The sequence below is a fragment of the Haplochromis burtoni genome, unplaced genomic scaffold (assembly GCF_018398535.1).
Source record: "Haplochromis burtoni strain Fernald_Lab_line unplaced genomic scaffold, NCSU_Asbu1 Contig_82, whole genome shotgun sequence".
Classification (NCBI taxonomy): Eukaryota; Metazoa; Chordata; class Actinopteri; order Cichliformes; family Cichlidae; genus Haplochromis; species Haplochromis burtoni.
The window spans coordinates 1,126,055-1,146,839 of record NW_024582443.1 but is presented as its reverse complement, the minus strand read 5'-3'; the positions used below and the strand labels follow the sequence as shown (position 1 = coordinate 1,146,839).

The window sequence follows — 20,785 nt, the reverse complement described above, 5'->3', positions numbered from 1 at the left end:
CCAAAGGTAACACAAGTGCCGGTGTTATAGAGATGCTGTGTTAATGTCTTTTTATTCATGACCTGATGGAAAGTATGGAAACCCAAAAATCAAGCAAAAGCGAAGGTGAGTGCAAACCAAGCCAAGCATGCCTTTACCTTTAAGAAAAACAACAACAGAAATGAAAAATAAAAGAGTTTGGACCATGGCTTACTTTTAATGCTCTTTTTCTCCTGTAAAAGACAAAAAAAATTTGAAATCAATCGTTATGCCTTTATGTCACGCATTTTATATATATATATATATATATTATATGTACTGCAAGAGAAACCTTGAGCAGCCTTCAAACTGTAACTAAAAGACACGCTGACAGCGGCACAAAAAAGTTTTATGCAGAGCAGACACATGACTGAGGACAGAATGCAGCCGAGACAAGGACAGCAAAGAAAGGGGAGACAGATAACACAGAAATGAGGGTCTTCTAAAGTCCTGCTGATTTGGTTTTCGCCTCATCAAACAAATCACTTGTTCCACTATGAAATTTGCCTCACAGCAAAGCATCTGATAGGACTTCAAGAGTGCCATTCCTACGCTCTCGGAAGCTTATCTTTGTTAAAGATCTGTTTGCGGTCTGTTTTCATGTCGGCGTCAACTGTGTAATGCTAGTCAATATATAGACAAAGCCTCAGGGGCGTAAGCACCGCTCGGCAATAAGAAACTCAAATAACCAAATAAAACAAATCTTTGGGTTATTTTTCCACGTCTGAGGGCTCACAATACAAGTATTCGTGCCTAATGACTTGTAAACAGCTAAAGAAATTAGAAGAATGGCGTGGAGAATAAGTGAAATAGATGCGAGCGCAATCACAGTTAATGGCGGCTGATGTGTGATGCAAATGATAACCTTTGCTTCAGATCGGCACCGTGTTTTCTTCCTCCCTTCCTTCCTTCCTTTTCCCTACCTCACAGCTATCAAGGAGATAAGTGGACACCAAGTACTGATTGTCTCGCTCATTTACACATAGGATTGAGCCATTAAGCTACCCACAATGCACAGCAGCTCTCTCGGGGCCCGTTTCGTGGCCCTGCTCCTGAATGCTCATCCAACTGGATTCTCACCTCACTCACATTCAGGCAAACTACTCCACAAAAAAAAAACAAAAAAACAGCAGGGCAGGGAAGACCACTCGCTACCTCCAGCTCTCGTGGGTAAGCAGTCAACCTTCAGCAGCACCGTCTCTGCCGCCCTGCGCAGTGAGATGCTGAGGTAGTTAGCCGGTGCTCAGTGTGTTGTGCACGCTGTAAGGAGGCTGATTTTCAAGCTATGGTCCATTGACTCTGCAGGCTTGCTAAAAATGAAGACATTTCCGACTGAGCTAATGAATTGGGCTGCTACATCAAAGCAAAAATACTTTTTTTCCCTTCTTCTTCTCTCTTTCTCCCTTCACGAGAGTGACCTCCCCCAGAGGTTGGACCATCAATATGAAACCATTTAAATCCATCTGTCCTTTAGCTTTGGACAAATAAGTGCGCCGGAGCCGGGTTCAGCTGAGAGTAGTTCCTCCACCTGCTGGCTGAGGCCGTGCTAAATGAAATCTAGCATCACGTTGATTGTTTATCTTACCGAGAAGAGAAAGAAACTTTATTCCTTCATTTTCCCACTTATGAGCCCACGCTGGGCCGCTCGATTCCTACTCACTCGAAATCTTAAGGATGTAAATCTGAACAATGAAAGCTGAAAAATAAAATAGTGTAATTATTGCCAGTTTGTTTCAATGGAGAGGACGCGCTGTGCTGCTTTCCATACACACACACGGGGCCCTTTCAAGAGCCAATTCAGAAATGAGGTCGTATAGACTATCTTCAAAGGAAAAGCCCTTGAGCCCACACAGCAGAGTCGCTGGCTTTTTGCTACAATATTCGCAAACGTCCTCCGCACCCACGCTTGCTGACCACCATACGACACAATGCAAGTGGGTCAGATCTGGCGTGTTAAAAAAGCCCACTGCGACACTGAGAGCCAAACAAGGAGGCCTCTCCATCCTGGGTCACATCCCTAGGGCTCAGACCTTTTATTTTATTGTTGTTGCTTTTTTATATAGGGATCCAGAGCTAGAAAACTAGTGTGGATGCCCACTCTCTACATGGCTGGAAGACAAGAACTTTCAGCCGAGTGGAGGCTGGTCTGCTAATAATGGCCACGACTTACATTCGCTCAAAAGGAGGCTTCTGAAGGATGAAGGGAGGAGTGCCGATAATGACTCGGGGATTGACAAGAGCCAGAAGAGGAACAAAAGTGCCGAGATGCCTCCGTACAAGCGACGCTCTGAGATGTCAGTGCCCCATGCTGTGCGCACATTTTTAAGGGGTATAAAAAGAAGACCTCCTTCAGCTGTGCAGGGAAAAAAGAAGCAGGCTGAAAGTGGGCCAGCGGCTACACCAATCGTCGAGCTGCGGCTTTTCTTTAGTCAGCCACCCCTATCAGCTGACTAGCTTACACTTTGGGTATTTCAAAGAGCCTACGCTGCTTGGGTACAGTAGTGATTTGATGCGGTGTCTTTAGCGCTTGCTAAGATGTTGCAGTGGTAGTAAAAAAAAAAGAAAAAAAGAGAAAAAAAACAGAGCGCCAGACTGTCCGGGCATTTGCACACACTTTACAGATTAAAATTTGTTCTATTTTGTTTATGTCAGAGTAGCGTATTGCGTGTTTTCACTACAGCGTGTCAGCGAGTTCATGTGATGGTCACTTTTTTTTCTGCAACAATCTCTGAGGCTTTCTCATTTCTGGTCAGCAGATTCAACGCAAAAAGCCAAAGCAAGGGATGGAGGGAAAATGAGGAAATAAAATAGAGATGATGCGCCTGCACGCAATTTTTTCTTCTTTTTCTCTTTGTATGTGTGTCTACTCTGTGTCTTTGACAGACATTGCACTTGGCTGGATAGCAGATAGGGGTCGGAGCGGAAAAAGGAGGCGAAGGGCATGAGGGAGAAGACGCAGACAGGGATGATGTAGAGAGCGAAGGACAGGCAGAAAGAGAATAAAGGAGAGTGATAGAGAGTGTGTGTTTGTGTGTGTGCTGAGTATAGCAGGGTCGGGGCATGGGAGAAGGAAAAACAGCAGACTGACTGGAGAAGACAGCATGGCTGCCTCTGGGCCGTCACAGGCCAAACACACTGCCAAAGAGAGCAGTTCAGAGGAGAAGAGAGTAGGGGAGACAAGGGGGAGATGAGGAAGAATTGAGGACATTAGCAAAGACAGGAAAGGGGGGGAGATCGCAGGAGGATAAAGAAAGGCCAGAAGAATAAAACAGAATATGTGGTCTAGTGTAAATAGTTCCTGGTATGCCACTCCATGTCTGCTTTAGCAAGCGCACATTAACTCATCAATCCAAAGCCTTAATTTAGCCCGTTTAAAGCTTCGGATTATTCCTCTAAACAATGAGGTCCTGTGTGCAGCCAGATGCGAGGCGCCACTCACCTCTCTTCTAACTCAACCTAATGTGCTTCTGTCTCACTCTCCTTTATTAAGAAGGCAAAAAAGGAAGGCTGTGACCTCCCAAATGCCATTTACGCCCGTCCACATGATTTCAATTTCTCGATTAAGACAAGAGATAAGAGAAAGATTTCAGGGCCTTGAAGAAGGTGTCTGTGTGTGAGAGCAGAGTCTAGCCTAGAAACGGACATGTGATTGCCCTGCAGCCCTGGTGAAAGGCCCTCCCTGTATCGACTTTTCTATTTTTGCAATCACGGCGCACAGTGACGACGTACGTTGCCGGGTGTCGTTGGAGCAGCTTTTGGAAACGCTCTGGTGTCTATGAGGAAAAATGCAAAAAAAAGAAGCGGGGACAAGTGTGAAGGGGTACGAGGAGACAAGAAAAAGTGGAACAAATGAGCCCGAGTTAGGGATCAAGCATTAAAAAAAACAACAACACCAAAGAGAGCTAGCGTTCCCCCCACAGTTGCTCAGCAGTCGTCTTTCTTGTTTCCCTCTTTCTACTCGTTCGCGCCTCTAATAGGGTCCCGTTTAATTAGCTGAAAACTTGCCGACTAATTATGGCACAGAGCGAGTCTCTCCGTGTTTGGCGGTCTCACTTTTTTTTTTGCAGGGCCCCTGTGGCACTGCCTTGAAGCTGAGAGGTCCTCAGCATCAAAGGCAGATGGGTAGACAGCCCTAGCTGCAGATATAATCCAACCAAAGGTGGGTTAGAGAAGGAGGTTAGGGGGTAAAAGGGAGGAAATGGAGAGCAAAAAAAGAAGGAAATAAAGAAAGAAAGAAAGAGAAGAAAGAGGGAGAAGAGTCTAAAAGGAGAAAATAAGGTGAGGGAGGAAATGTTCCTGGGAGAGAGGAGCGGCGAGAAAAAGGAATAGGTGCTAAATTATTAACGCAGCGACGGCGAGTTCAGACAGAACAATATCCACAGGAAAAAGCGATATTTGTCTTTCTCTTGCTGAGATGTTTGCCAGACAATTAAGGAGGGATGGAAGATAAGCAGCGGCGCAGGGGAAAACAAGAACAAAAAGGGAAGTCCTGGGGAGTAATGACCTTTGAGAACCCGAGACGTGGTGTGCGCCGCCGGCGGCAGCGGCATTAATTGACGGCATTAACATCAACAGCGGATACTTCTTTTTGTTTTTTTTTCTCGCCCCTCTCAGTGGCATCTAACCCCCCAGTTAAAATCCTGCAAGTGGGAGGCCGCTTGGATCGAAAGAGCATAAAATAACAAATTTCCCATCCTGTAATTACCATTCTACAAATGACTATTAGTGTTATTAGTAGTGTTATTAGTACTTTTATGCAAATCAGGCACTCTTCCTGAGCCTACTTGACCCACATGTGCCCTTTTTCTTCATAACCGACATCTTTCTGCCTTAGCCGTGCTGCTCGTAGGCCGGTTGGAGGAAAGCTGTTGAATGTGGCAGCAGGTGTATTCTGCACCTCCCTGTGCCTCTTGAAGTATTTACTACCTGGGAAGAGCAACTAAAGGAATATTCTGGATCACCCTCTGCCTCACCACCACCAAAACCTTGCCTTGAGAGGTGCAAGACAAGCTGGAGGAAAACCTGACAGTAAGAGGGGAGAGAAAACATTCAGACATGAGCATAAAGCTCTGATCAGGTTTCGCAGTGAGCTGTGGCCTCCCTTTTCCTCATTTCCCTAGATACCTAACCTCTGCGGTTAACAGTGTCGTAAACATTTGAAAAGATATGCACACAAAGCCATTGAGAACTTATGGGAGGATCTTTTTCTGGGTCACCGTATAGACAGGTAGAAGATATCACCGCTTTCATTTCCATTTCATGTTTGCAGCCTGCAGTCTATACGCTAACAAGCACTACAATAACGCCGCAAGTAGGCATTATGGGTATGATATGGACTGCTTTTCTCTTTCAGCAGGGTCAATACTCTTTCCGCAATAATGAATGTACTGTGGCTTGCTCCTGAGGTAATTAATTCAGGAGAGATTAACTAGCATAATTTCATTCTGGTGACGATCTCTCAGCCAATTATCAAATGCAGCCTCGCGCTCTCCCCCTACCCTCTGCACATGTTCTCCCTCCCTGGGTCTCTGCCTCTCTCAGCCCATTTGAACACTCAGCACTCAAAGCCAAAGACCCCCATAAATAAAGCGTCCCAGCCTGTCACGCTCCCTCATTCATCTTGCGATCACGCAGACTTGTGTGCAAGTGCGCATACGAGCGCAGGCGAAGTCTCTTTGTACAGCAGGTGGTTGTCATGTTTGGCTGGGAGCATATTCGCTCTCTCTCTTAGGTAAAAGCCACATACATAAATGTAGACACAACAAACTGTGTCATCTGTGCACTTCTGACCCAACTATCTATAAGGAGAGCGACTGCAAGATGATGTGGCGAGGAGAGGAGGCGAGTGACTCATCCACGCTCCTAATAAGACTGATGATGCTGGCTTCCTGCCATTTACACACACACACACACACACACTAAAGTCTACTGAAACAACTCAAAAACGCTTCCAAGCTACGCCCAGCACACCCAGAATCTTACAACAAGGCGATTTTCTCATCGGCCTTCATATTAGCATTGCAGCAGTTATAATCACCTTTACAAGCTGCGACTCAACACATTCTTATACGCAGTTTGTTTCCGCTTGAAAAACACCCAATTACGATATATAATAAAGTATTACCACCATTTTCCCCAGCATGCTACTCTGAGCTCACACAGAACACTCTGGAAGCCCCGTGTGAGGATTAGAATTAGCCGCTCTGCTATGGTGAACACATGCAGCACATGCTAGCCACCGATAAAACAACAACTCGGCAGCGCGCTCACACAGGCGCTGGCGGTTTCTTTCCCGCCGTAGCAAACTTCACAGAAGCGTTTCGGGTTATGCCTAAAATGAGAAGACTAGCGTGCTACGTCACCTAACAGGGCGGACACAAGAACGCACATCGGTGTACAGAATGGCAAGAGCTCACTAGGCAGCTGCGAGAGTGTTAGCGAGGGTTTAAATCAGTTAAAAATGTGTGTTTTCCTTCAGTTTTTTTTTTACTATTCCTATAAGTTATCCCCCCCCCTCTCTCTCTCTCACACACACACTCCATCCCAGCCGCCCCTTCTCTCTCTCTCTCTCTCTCTCTCTCTCTCTCTCTCTCCAGTCTTTAGAAAAAGAAGTGTCATTGCTTCCCCTCCACTGTTACTCTTATCGCACACTCCCAGACACACTCACACAATAGCCTGTTTTACACCATTAAATGGTTATTTGTCAAAATACAATTTCAATTAAATCCTCACTAAAATAAAAAAAAAGAGAAGAAGAAAAAAGAAAACTGTGATTTGTGCTTTTTTTTAGTGACTGTACTATTAAAAAAAACATCTAAGTCATAGGATTTCATGGACGTACTGTAGGTCCACATGGAGAAAGAGCTACACACTATAAGCAGGCTGTTGCTCAGAAGATGGGGACATTTGAGAAAAAAAAATCTATATAGTTCTCTGATACGGTTTAAAAAGAACACATTTCATGTTCAGCGCACGTTCTTTAAGAGAAAGTACAATATCTTACCACGTGGCGAGGACGCGTGCACGTCAGAATTATTCATCCCGTTTGCTAGAAAGATTCGGTGTGACCCACATATCTCAGATTGTGTTCATGCATTGCGTCATCTTTATTTAAAAAAAATTAAACGAACCTATTTTAAATAACAAAAGACCGAAAGAAAAAAAAAAAGCCCAGATAAGTAATCTCCGCACAAAATGTCTAAAACAAAGGCTCCACTTGTAATAAGTAGTTAGCAGCAGCAGGCGAGCTAGTTAGCTTGTGAGTCAGCCAAATAACACCTACTATCTACCATTCTTGTCATCCTGTGTGTGGTAATTAGCTCTCAGCTGCTAGCACATTCTAGGCCAGAGTGAGCCGGGCATGGTGAGTCACCACCTTAATGGAAAGCTAGTGGTGGAAATGTGGAGGGTGTAATTATGCTGACCTAAAGGGACAGGCTTTCAGTTTTTCACCATGTAGGCTCATAAACAGGCAAAGTGAGCTCCACTCCGGGGCAGGAAAGGCAAATTATCTGGGGCCTGTGTTTCCCAGAGGGATTTGTTTTCGGTGTTTCAGCAGGTCCTGAAAACATGATGGACTTCTGTGTTCTACCTAAAAAACTCTGAAGGGAAACAGAGCTGACCAGGTTCTGCTGATTTAAGGAGGATTAAAAGTTGGCTTTCTTTCTTTTTTCCTTTTTTTGGAAAGCCGAGCCTATTAGTGAGTGCAATTCTGAGCGGGCGGTGAATACTGTGCACGTTAAACTAATAGCAGATTCAAAATCTACTTTATAACAAAGGTTAGAAAATGATGTGATAATGATCTGATTGGTTGGGACACCTGTTGGTGTCCCATGGGATCTCGTTGTATGTCGTTTTGGCTACTTATCCTTTCCCTCTAGTTCGACTTTTATTTTTAAAGATATGTGAATGTAGTAATGCTACAAGACATAGTCTTACACTTTAATGACCTGGGAAACCAAATAAGTGATCAGACAGATTTCGGAGAATTTCCCCCGCAGAACAGGCAGAACACCTACTGGGAAGGTTAAAAAACAAACTGCAACAAATGGCTGTGCAGAGTGCAGCCCCTGATGAAAGTGCTAAAAGGATGTGCCAGTCAGCAAATAGGTTCTCCAGCACCTCTTTAATGTATCCTTGAGTCTGACCAGGGTGCCTCTGCTGTGCAAAACCTCCCGCAGTGTTTGAGTGTTCAAGAATGAAAGCGAAAGCCTCAGTGACAGCATTAAGGCCTCATCCTAGACTATGGCAGACATCTAGTGAAAAGGTCCTAATAAGCCACTTCTGCATACTGCTTATATGTACAAAACATATCCAGATGTACCGTGCACTGACAAAAAGTCACTTATTTCAACAGAAGAGCTCAGTGGGAATGGAGAGCTTTGATTTCTTGAGTGCCTTAAACACTCTCCAGCTACTCTTGCTCGGGCTGAAGCTCACAGCGATACAGCCTGATAACGCCAAGGTGTCCTGGATTATAGACTATCTCGCAGATAGGCCACAGTTTGTTCCCTTCTGGAGCAATATATTGGATTTGCTTCTGCAGTGAGGCACCGTGCTGTCGCCTGCCTTATTCGCAATCTATCTTTTGACTCGAGACTCAACTGTGGGTCAAACCACCTCCAGATTTTCACTGATGATTCCTCCATTATGGAGTGCATCCAGAGAAGAGGAGAGATGGTGGGGTTGGTTGACAGTCTGTATCTGTTGCATGTGAATATCTGTATGATACAAGAGGCAAACAAAGAGTTTTGATCAGAGATGCCAAACATGGCCCGGAGGCCACAATTGGTCCAATAAAGACAGCAATCGAGCCCCATTGAACAGCATTATTGGAAATTTTGGACTTTTAACTGTATTCTTAAAATTTTTAACACCTTATCTTTACTGATAAAGACCTCCCACTTGCCCATTCATGCTACACCAGAGTAATTAGGTGATGCATTTAAAAATAAAATAACACTGTGTAACCACTGCACACTATGCATTGCACACATGGCTACACTTTTTTTGTAATTTTACAGGTTTATTTCTTACAATTTAGGAGTCGAGCTGACAGATTTCTTTCATTAAGTACAGCACATTTTGTTATCTTGTAGAAAACACTGAATCTGCACTATTTTTTCTTATATTAAGATATCTCAAGGATTCCATGTGCAACTAGACTTCTTTAGACGGACAGAGATGGGGAGTTTCTGGCCCATTTTAGATCAAAGTGGGCTGTATGTGGCCCATGATGTAAAATGAGTTTGACATCACTGGTTAAGATGAATGAGGCACAGTGACACCTGTCGTCAGCACAGCATATGTCTGTGTGATATTTTTCTTTGTGACTTTTTTTCTCATTTGAAATGTAACATATATTACCCCACGCACAGCTGGAAAGCTGCGTGTGCAGTACCCGTGTCTTCTCCCGAGAGGTTTTGCATGTTGGAGCAAATTATTCAGGAGGAAGAAGCAAAGCGTCAATCCAGGCATTTCTATCCGGTGCTTCTGCGTCACCAGCTGAGGGGAGTGTCTGTAACAGTGGCACACCACGTTTTAAACTTTCATCACCACATGTCTTTTCAGCAATAAGTGCCACAGGGAGACAACAAGGTTCTTCTTAGTCATCGCTTAAAAGTTGCTTTCCGTCCCTGCATCTCCAAATCTAGACGTGAATGCATGTGACACATTAACATTTGGACGCGTCACAGTGGTGAACAAGAAAAGGCTCAGAGCGGAAGTGAAACTTCCTCTGGATTTAAATTACTACCGATGCCCTGCCTTCAACTCGCAAAGCACACCCCTTTTAACTGGCCAGTTTAGCAATATAGAACATAGTGCCACAGCTGGAGCCATACATAGTGTATTATTTAAAGCACCAGGGGCCCAATTTGTCACTCTGGCGGGCTCATCACAGGCGAACATCCTTTATGAAATGCACTTTTCACGCTGCCTGTCAGAGGGATCAAAGCAGCCTTGGCTGTTTCTCCCCCTTCAGATTCTCTGCTCCGATTCCCACTGACAAAATGAGTCAATTTAAACCAAATGGATCCCCTATCAAAATAAAGAGAGTGCATGAGATAGAAAGATAGCAAGAAAGACAATCATTTCACAGGCAGATGAAGTACAGACAGGTGGGCAGCCACTAGTGAACATCTAATGTCTAAGTTGTTGGATGTGGGATAGAAACGCTATCATTACAGAAGGACAAAGGCAGTTTTGTCAGCTGAACTGGGTAAATGGTCACATATATTGCATGATAGAAACAGTTTAGCCTCTCAGCTCTTTCTGTGGAAAGCCACATTGCATACACTTACATTAAAACCACTAAGGTAAATAATTAAAATTCAGCGTTCTGGCAGAAAGCCTTGTGAATGTTGAAGACCAAGCACAGCCTCTCTAGGACAACGTGACACACAAATACCAAGAACACACCAAAGGTGCTGGTGTTGACCTGCACTCCAAACTATCCAATCCAAGGCTCTTATCAAGTCAAGGATCGTGAGGTATTCAAATTTACACTGTGTGCAATTTAGATTTAGAATCACCAATTAACCTTACTCCATGTCTTTGGACTGTGGGAAAAAGCCGGAGTACTCAGACAGATACGGGGGGAACACAGAAAGGTCCCACCCTCTGAAACTGCATTTGAACCCAGTCTTCTTGACGTGTAGCATTAGTGCTAACCACCATGCTAACTAATAGCTTAACAATATCTTAAAAATACATTCTAATATAATGCAACTCTAGCATAAGCTCAGGTAACTGCAGAAAACTTTGATGTTTGAATTCTGCCACTTTTATTAGGAAACAGTTGTAAGTGAGAATAGAATGAATGTTAAATGTAAATGTGAAGCTGACATTTAGTTAAGGACATGGAAAACAGCCTTTTAGCTACTATTGATAGCATAGCTCATGTTGCTTAAACCAGCCATTTAAAGGGCTTTTACTTAACAGGTGTCCAACTGACAGTCTAAAGCGTCTCTTTCAAATGTTGCAAAGATAAGTGGCTAGTTCAGTGGGCATTTGGTCACGGACAAAGGTGGGGAGCACTTCAGTGAATACACAGAGCCAGTTAGATTTGAAAGCCCCTAAAAAAAGCAGGAGCAGAGTACTAACTTGACACTGATATGCAATTATTGAGAACTCCTGTTGATACTTTGTGCAAATATTACTGATTGAACCTTAAAGAGCCACTTGAGAACCGCAAATTAATGCCAGAGTTCAAAAGCCTCGCGTTCACCTCAGCATTCTGTACTTTAATAGAGTATCATATGAGCCAAAAATAAAGTGACATTAAATGACACAGAGTCCATAACATGACTTCACTATGCCTTTTCTCCTCTGCCTTTGAAGCACTGAAAACATGCTTCATTATTCACCCAGCCTGACAGGCCTCTTCTTTTCTTTTTTTTCCCCTCAACCCCCTTTTCCCCAACCACCATGCCTCCCCACCCCCTTTTTAGCAAAGCTCTCGACCAATTGATTTTTCCTCTTTCCTCTGTCTGTCTTTTTTTTCCCGTCCTTGATTCTAATGCTTCTGGGTTGTGGGAAATATTTATTCACATTGATCGACGACAGAGCTGATGGGTCTTTCATGAGCGTCAGAACTCAAACTGTTTTTGTCCCACCGATGTCTCCAAATATCAATCACCAGTGGGAGAAGTGCAGGCTGGACTGCAGATTAGGGCAATAAAGCCCCAGAGGCCAGACTCATTTTCCAACAACTGAATAGAGAACAGAAAAATATACACCAAAACACCAGCCGTCTGACGAGTGATGGAGCGTTTGTGGATTCTGCGATGATTCCTGTGAGCTGTCACTCGTCAGAGACAATGTTTTAGGGGACAAATAGAACTTCTCTAAGAATGATTGAAATACCCGAAGCAAATCCATACAAGTCTGTCCTGAAGGTGCAGAATTGTTTGGGTGCTATGCATGAGGTGGTACTGGGGGCCAGAGGGAGCATTCTGAAGATAATTCCTGCATCTGCGTGGTCTCCATTAAAAATGCAGCGCCAACAGGATATTTTCTGCATCAAATTTTCATACCATCAAGCAGTCTCGACAGCCCTGTCTCACACACACACACTCTGCCAAAATGATGAAATTCTTAAAGCGTGTGACTCTCTCCCTCCCGCTCTTGATTTTCTTTGAGGGACACAGACCAAGTATTGTTTTATGGTTCATCGACCGTATGCCATGTATTCTTATTCTTACCTTTTCTTCAGCCATGCTTTACGTTGGTGTTTATCGTCTCTCTTGCATGTGCACATAAAAAAACTTTGCAAATGTCTTGAGCTGCCCTTCATTTCCTTGTCTTTTGCTAGTAAAATCGGACAAATGAGTGATTTATTGAAAAAAATACATAAATGTAAAGACAATATAGGAGGCAAAAACAGAGTCTGTGCTATTCTAACCAGCTTAAAAGTCAATATTTTTTCCACCATCTTTATTCTTCGATACATGCCATAAACAACATCTAAAGTGATGATGACTGTGATGATCCCTGTGTGATCAATAATGCTGAGGTCTTGGTTCTGGGGAGGCCAATGCACGACTGATAGTAGTTTTATGTTTTTCTATCCAGGTATGCTTTTACTGCTTTAGCAGTGTGTTTGGGATCAGTGTTGAAAAATGATGCCATGGTTTTTGCCAATCAAATGCTTCATCTGTTCATAACCACATGTACCAAAATCTGATTGTATCCATGTTCATAATTCCAGCACAGCTTCTTTGACAGCCACGTGAGCCACATGTCACTGAGACCATTTCTGAGAAAGCTTTAGTAAATATTAGATGGATTAATGTAAGAGCCAGATGCATCTCTAAGCTCCTGTGTCTGGTCTTTCCTGTTTCTTAAGGACACAACTTTCAGATATGTTCATCTACTTTAGGTAGTTTTTTAGGTCTGCTATGCACTTGTCCAGTTGTCTCACATTTCTTAAGGACAGACTGCACACCATGCCAAAATATGTCAGGTTTTCAGCGAATATCTCTTTGGGAACCCCTTTGTCGGTACAAAAAGTACCATTTCATGTCTGTCAAACTGTATTATTCTTTGATTTCTTCACAGATTCAACTAAAGAAATGGGATGTTAGTAATAAGGTGCCTAAATACACAATTTAAAAGATACAATTTAAACCAGTCAGTTGTCTGCAGTCATATGTAGACACAACACTGCTTCATCCCTTGAGTTAAGTGCCCTTTTAAAGCTTGAATTATTCATAGGTTAGTGTGAGTTAGTTTAACAGACATTTTCTGAAAATGGTCACGTACACGGGACTTAAATTGAGTGAAAAAGCAGCCAATGTCTAAAGAGAAACTTTAAAAGACCAAAAAACTATCGCTTGGGGCTACAAGACTACTACAAGCAACAATTGTAGGAAAGTCTGGCTCCTTGGAAACAAAGCAGAGAAATGAGATGAGGTTGCTCAAGACTTTTGCACATAGCGATAGTACACGCACTCTTCCCCGGTGAGGTTAAATTACTATTTTCACATCATTTGTCGAACCTGTACTAGTATTAAGTGAAAGCTTCTAATTCATACGTAGGGAACAATATGTGTGCTACATGTGAAATGAGCCACATATATGTAAATGTAAATAGTCTTAAACCAGTCCAATGACATAATATACAGTAACATCAGCAGCCAAGCTAGTAAACACATTATGTCTAATCCTCATGAATATCACGACCCGTGCTGACTCAACTGCTCCTTTCGTATTTTCATATTCATATTCTGCTGTCACATCCGAGGTAAAAGCACATCATTTCAGCAAAATAAAACTCTGCGAATCCCCGTTTCACCAATTGCTGAACGCAAGGTCATATGTAAATAGGCTTCGCTTGCAGCAAGGTAGACAGAGGCATCACCATCCGTGTCAGCGTCATAAAAAATGGCAAAAGCCTTGTTTGATAAATATGCCTGGCGCACAGTCACACGCATTCCCTTGGCCTAAGCAAATAATATATAAGGAAATAGAGAGCTCTGGAAGTTTCAGCTCTGTGCACGGGCTATGAAGACGTATGTTCACTTCATTCTCATTATAACCACAACAGATCACATGTTCTCCTGTCATGTGTTGAGACCAGATACGATTTGAGCTCTATTAAAAGCGTTATCATGGAGAACGCAGAAGAGAAAGAAGTTACAGTTGCAGTGGTTGTACCGCGATATTAAACTCATAGTACTCTGGAATTATCACTTTCCATGCACATAGATAGATCAGAAAAGGAAGAAAAAAAAACCTTTTGATGACTCCTAACTTAATTCTCACAAAGCTGACAGAGAATTCGCTTTCTATCCAGTTCACTGGATGAAAGATTAGCATTGTCTTTGTCCTGCGATGAAAAGAATTCACTAAGACTAGGACAGAGCAGATGAGGCTGCACTATAGCATATACAATGAGGAAGCAAGTGAGTCATATGAGGTTCTGGAGCCACGAAAGGGCATGCTGTGTTAATACCTGATGAGCGAGGGGGAAAAAAAGTAATAATATGTATTTACTTCCTTTGTTTCCTCTTGAGAATGGAATAGGAGGGCGGCTGTTGAGTTACAGTGGAGTGTGCAGCCAAATTAAGAGAGTGGTAGGGAAAGAGTGAGAGACGCAAGTGTGTATGCGAGAGTGAGAGACACACAGACAGAGCGAGAGAGAGAGACTGGTAATATGCTTGGGAATTTAATAAGGCTCAGCGCTCCTCAATAATATCACCCGCTTCACAGAGTCCTCTGGGAAACATGAAATGTGCCGATAAAGGATGATGCCTCCCTCTGACAAACGGGGTGTGCTAAAAGCGCCGTGGAAAAAAAAAAAAGAAAGAACGAAGGAAGGAAAAAAAACTGCCACGTGTCGCCGCAACAGCTAGCGCAGTATGCTAATGCGCCCCAGGCTACACTTTAAAGAATTATTCACTCTCTACTCCTTACGCTGCGATTCTCCAAACTTCCCTTCTTTAAGGTCACACATGCTGCACACTTATTCTGACTCCAGCTGAATATAGTCAGCTTTGTTCACTGTTAGTGGACTTGAGTGGTGGATGCAAGAGAGACCCAACCCGCCCCATCCGCGTTTCCAACCTTTCTGTGTAATACAGAGGAAAACTCTGACGTGTAATTTTAATTGTTAAGCTCTGCTTTAGTTTTGTTTAGCAACGCTCTTTTTTTTTGTTTCTTAAAAAGCCTCTAATGGTGGGTCATTCTGTTGATCACAAAAGATATTTTTCAAAAACACGATTAAATGAATACCAGCGCAACATTCATTTGGACTAATGCTGATAATTTATTCACTGTTAATTTCCTTCACTGACAGTTTATGCCAAAAATGACCACAGCCATTCTGCAGTCAGAAATTCTACCCAAATGTTTGACCATTCTGATGACAAAGTATTTTAAAAAACAGACAAAACTGCCAGGGGGAAAAAGTGAAGCCAAAGCTAATGTGCCTTAAACGTGCAAACTATCAGATGGCGATAGCTGTGGCAATAGCCCTACAGGAAAAAACGTCTCTCTGTCTTGACCACTTTAAACACTGCTCCTACTCAGGCTCACTCGTTCATTTTGGGTGATAATGCATAAAAACTTCACGTCTATTTTCTAAATCTTGGTCATGCAATGTTTGAAAATTATTTATCTGCATAGTCTTTGGCTAATATTTCAGTCACAAGTTGTTAGCCAGTGATTGTACGGTTTCACAGGCACACCCCTTCTCATTATAGCCGTTATTTTTGCATGCAATACCGTCATGGCGGGAACTCTCATCTTGATGTTAAAAAACGGTATGACATCCATGATTTATACTATGGAGGGAGGGGCTTAGAACAGAGAGGGAAGAGATGTTTTTTTCGTCTGAGTAACTCAGTATGTGAAAAGTGTCCACATACTTTTGACATTACAACATGGGTCTCCTACAGTAGACTGAACAAAAGAAGTGGATACAACCACCATGATCTCACTCATTAGCTTATGGGCTAAATGGCATTTTACTAAATAATGGCCTTATTCTGAAAAAGATCCAAAGCACACTGACCAGGAAGACCGGCATCATCCTGACCTTAAGTGGTATTTCATGCTGGAAGTCCACCGTATGTTTACAGGCAAATAAGCACTGAACTGAGTGGTTTCATTGAGTATTTCAGAATTTCTGCTCAGTGTGACTTTCACAGACTTTCCTTGAGTCGCATTTTAGGTGCGACCCTACTCAGGTATGTCAAACTCAGACTGTTCATGTTGACACCAGCACAGCTGAGAAATGTACCCCCACCCCTTCCATGACCTGTCATGTCCTGTCAAACGAACAGAGAAAGACAGCCTCTCGCTCTGTTGATTCCTGTGACATTTACATACCACACTGTCTAGTAGTGTAGGAATCACCCTAAGGCTATACCAGGCCTTAAATTTAGGACAGGCACTTCTTTTTCCCTTTTTTTTTTTTTTTTTTTGCAGTTGCCTTACCCAACCACCACCACCACCCCGTAGCCCCATCCGCTCTCTTGTCACTACCTCACTGGGACCTGCTCACGCTTGACAAGAAGAACCCCAAACATGTACCTTGCTCCACTGCCGCCAAAACGGCCTGCTGGCTTTCAGACAGGGGGACGCAAAGCGTGAAAGGGGAGAAAAAACATGCCCCATTTCTCTCTTCTTTCTCCCCCTTCCACCTTCCCTCCCTCTGCACAACTGAGCAGACGTTGATGTTCCCATTTTTTTAAAGCATCTCTGTCTATCAAGGCTCACCTGCTCTTTTGTCTTCCCTAATCCGTTCTCTTACACTTGCTCAATTTCCCCTCCCTTTTTTCCCCTTCTTCCCTTCAATAACTTTCAATATTCCCTCATTGTCGTCCCTGTAGTCACTCCCGCCCCCCACCCCCACACCCAACCCTCATTTCTCTCATTATCTGCCTCTGTCTCCGCTCATCGGCCAACGACTCCCAATTGGCAAATTCATGAGATTGATCATTTTTCCACGGGTGGGTGGATTTACTAAAAGGGAACCCCTCTCCCCGCCAATCCTGACCCACCCTCTTCTCCCCACTTCCTGGATTCCTGGATACATGCGAGTTATGTGGCACCCACAAACCCAGCCGGTGAGGCTCTGAAGCCATATCACTTAACATGCACTGGGCTCAACTCCCAGGAGGAGAGCGAGAGAGAGGAGGAGAGTCGGAGAAGAAAGCGGAGTAGCTTCTCAGCAGAATACTAATAAAGTGGAGCACTTGAGAAAAAGGAGCGGAGAAAAGACAGCGGCAGCATTCCGGTGCTACGAAATTACCACTTAATTTGATTCAATACTGTAGCATCTCGGATTTGTATTCTTCTTATGTTTACGCGTGCCAATGTGCGCGACCATTTGCGCGAATACCGTGTACGGGCGCATGTAAAAAGTGTGCCCACGGGCATGTGGAGATACGGAGTTATAGAACTCTCCACTTAAGATATTCATACGCCTTTGGGGACTCTGGGCGCTCCATTCTCTCTCTCTCTCTCTTTTCGCCTTTAATGTCTGCACGCATGCGAGTGTGTGTTCTCACAAATTTATGTGTGCCAGAGTTTGGTCGGCTTCTCTGATGGAGAGCGGGGTTGCATTAGCATGATTAAAAGGACAGTAACAAATGGCTGCTGTCTGAGAGAAGCCATGTGACTATCACAAGAGGATATAGGCCAAGTATATCAAGACACACACACAGATCCACACAGACACCCTGATGATTTGATGTTAGTTCTCGAAGAGATGGTGGGCTGGGAGTTCAGCACACACTCTGTCTCTCACACACACACAGAAATATTCAACAGCGTCTCACATTTTGATATTTTCCTTGATTGCATATGTTGTGTACAGTATTGTGAGACCCGGCGTGTGATGCCAGTGTGTTCAGATTGATCAAATATTAATGCACACGCGGTCTCTGGTGAAGCCTCATTATCACAATTTCTTTTAGGAGAAGAATACAGAATAGAGAGTTTCTTTCATTGCTACAACTGCTGAGTTGCAGGCAAAGGCGCTCTCTAAAAATAGCCCCAAGGTTTCATCACGTGCCGTAACCCACCCACCACCACCATCACCACTACCACCACCTACCCTTTCTATCCTATTTTTCTGGGTTGAAGTGCTGGTGATGGAAAAGTACATTTTCCATACTGGTTCCGCACATTATTATTCACTCGCGGTATTAGATGATTTTTCTTCTTTGCAACTTTTAATCACTTAGCTTGAGAATTATTTTCCTGCTGCCGGGAGGTTCATTTGTGCGGCTTTCAATATCCTTTCTCAAAGTCATCAATTCCTGCCTATCGCTCGGCTAATGCGAACCCGTGGCTCTGCAGCAAAGCCTCGCCGGCCAAGTGAGCTGGCTTCCAGTTCCACTCAGGGAGCTAAGGAAGAAGCTATCACCTTTTTTCATGTTAGCTTAGTGGAAAGAACGTGTTTCTGTCTTTTCCCGTGGCAGCATTCAGCTGGCTTTCATTAATATTGGAGGCAGAGGAAGCGAGGGAGTCAGAGAAAAAAGATTTTGCGGTACATTAGTGGCCAGATTTATTGACGTCTTTGCGCAGAGAATGTGGCAGGTGCTCTTTGGCTACTTTTCTGGGGTGGTTTTTGTGTTGGAGGAAGGGGTGGGGACATGCACACAGCGTTCTGTCAAGGTTGCCGAGACTGTTTTAGAGACTTTATGAATGTTCTCTGTCTTGTCAGGGCACAGTGTGCAGCCTCTCACTGACAGCAAGAACAAAATGATGGAGGATCTGTGCACACGGTTGCCAACAGTTGAAAATCACCTGCTGGACCTGTGGTCAGACCTTGAAAACAGACTAAGACCACTTTTGCGGCCGCTAAGTCCGATTTTAAATCCAGCGAATGCTCGTCTGCCAGCGGCCAGTTTTGGTGCAGAGAAGAAGGCTTCAGCATTGTGCCAGCTCAGCACTTTTACAAAGTTTGTTAAAAACATCACTTTATACAATTAATTTGCCTTTTTTTGAATGAATTTATTAAAAAAAAGAGTGATGCTGAGATCTAGAACCGATCTCTTGAGAGGATAGTGTGCAAAATCTTTTTTAATCATTCACAAAGTGTTTTTTTTTTTCGCACAACACAACACCTTCTTCTCCTTCATCTTCTTTCAGCTGCTCCCTTTAGGGGTCATCAAAGCAGATCATCTGCCTCCATCTCACTCTATTCCAAAGCATCCTCCTCAGTCACACCAACCCCCACATGTCCTCCTTCACTACATCCATAAATCTCCTCTGCGGTCTTCCTCTTTTCCTCCTGCCTGGCAGCTCCACCTTCAGAATCCTTTGCCCAATATATCCACTGTCCCTCCTCTCCACATGTCCTCAGCCACAAGCCGCCCAACCTGAGTGGTCCGTCTGACTCATGCTCATTTCTGTCCATCAATCTTCTCCATCCTGGTCGCTCCCAATGAAAATCTCCACATCTTTGCAACCTCCAGCTTGGCCTCCTGTTATTTTTTTTTAACTTACTATCCAAATAAATGGTAGTGGTTAGGTTAGCTAATATCTAATACAGCACTTTTCTACTCTAATTGAGCACTCAGAGCGTTTTACTTAGCATGCATCATTCACCCATTCACACCCATTCAAGCACTTTTTTTCTATGCTCTTTTTATCTAAGTGCTTTCTATCTAACAGTCGCTCTCTGATGGATGCATCGGAGAGCAACTTGGGGATCAGTGTGTTTTTTCAGGGATAGACACCTGCTCTACCTCCTGAGCTACAGCCACCCTAAGTCCAAATATGTCACTTTCTTTGCCTTTTATTCATACCCGCAAACCAGAATACTGCTCCGGCATGCAGCTTATATCTATTTACATCGTTTCACTAGTTAAGAGCAGACATGAAAAATACGAGTCTGTTTCCAGCAGATGAATGCACCATATTCCCTTTCTTTCTCAAGTTTCCTACTTCCTACTACATTTGTTTTGGCCACAGTCATAACCTTTTCACCCCAGATCACTTATCTCTCTCTCTCTCTCTCCCACTCAGGCCTGCAGCACACAGTGGGCTCCATCATTCACACGATGGGGACTTGATGTATGGCACGGCTCATCCGTTCAATACCGTTTAATTGTACTTTGCCTAAAGTCTGAGATTAGTCTTCAAATCTGAAGAAGCCGCACTGCTATGCAAGCGCCAGCTGTGGCGTATTAAATGAATGTGAAACCAACACAGTCTATAAAGTGTGAAGAAATAATGACCACTCCGGTTCGTTTCTGCAGGTCAGCCCGGCCGTTTCGGGGGCTGTGTAGGTGTAGTCCTTGAAGTGCCAAAGCTATTTGTCAGTAAATATTCCATGCAACTGCATACCTTGCTGGCCAAGCTCGGAGACAACCTTCCTACTATGATGCCTTTGAAAAAAAAAAAAAGAATAGGGAAAAGGAGACTAAAACCACATTTTCATTGGATTTAGCAGCAAGAGAGCCTCAAAAGAATCAAAGGAATGAGCTTAGGCTATGAAATGCCATCTATTCTTGGATTCTATTTGTCCTATATTTTGGGGAGTTAGTGTGCAGCATAAATAAATATGCTATAGAGTGCTTTCAAATGTTTTTTATTTTTTGTGTCATGTGAAAAACCTCTGTCTATATGCGGGGAGGGGAAGAAAAGAGGCAATGTACACACTGCTACAGTTCATACAATACCAGCCTGGTTATCTCTTTCTTCATTTCCGTCTGTACGCTATAAAGAACACATTGTGTCATCCTTCAAATTGCCTTTTTTTTTTTTTTTGCGCTGTTTGTGTGTTTGCGTGTGTGGGAGTGCAATGACA

The 20,785-nt window shown here is 43.5% G+C and overlaps 1 protein-coding gene across 6 annotated transcripts in view; it reads right to left on the bottom strand.

Annotated features, from left to right (window-relative positions):
- The window catches only part of pcdh7b (protocadherin 7b), a 117,389-nt gene that overhangs the window by 5,532 nt on the left and 91,072 nt on the right, over positions 1-20,785 (bottom strand). For 3 of the 6 annotated variants that reach the window (XM_005925833.3, XM_014334714.2, XM_005925834.3), the window contains one exon: positions 194-212. The exons of the other annotated variants lie outside the window; for them this stretch is intronic. In XM_005925833.3, the coding sequence (XP_005925895.1) occupies positions 194-212 (19 nt within the window). The remainder of the gene's footprint in view (positions 1-193; positions 213-20,785) is intronic. 6 annotated transcript variants of the gene reach the window in all.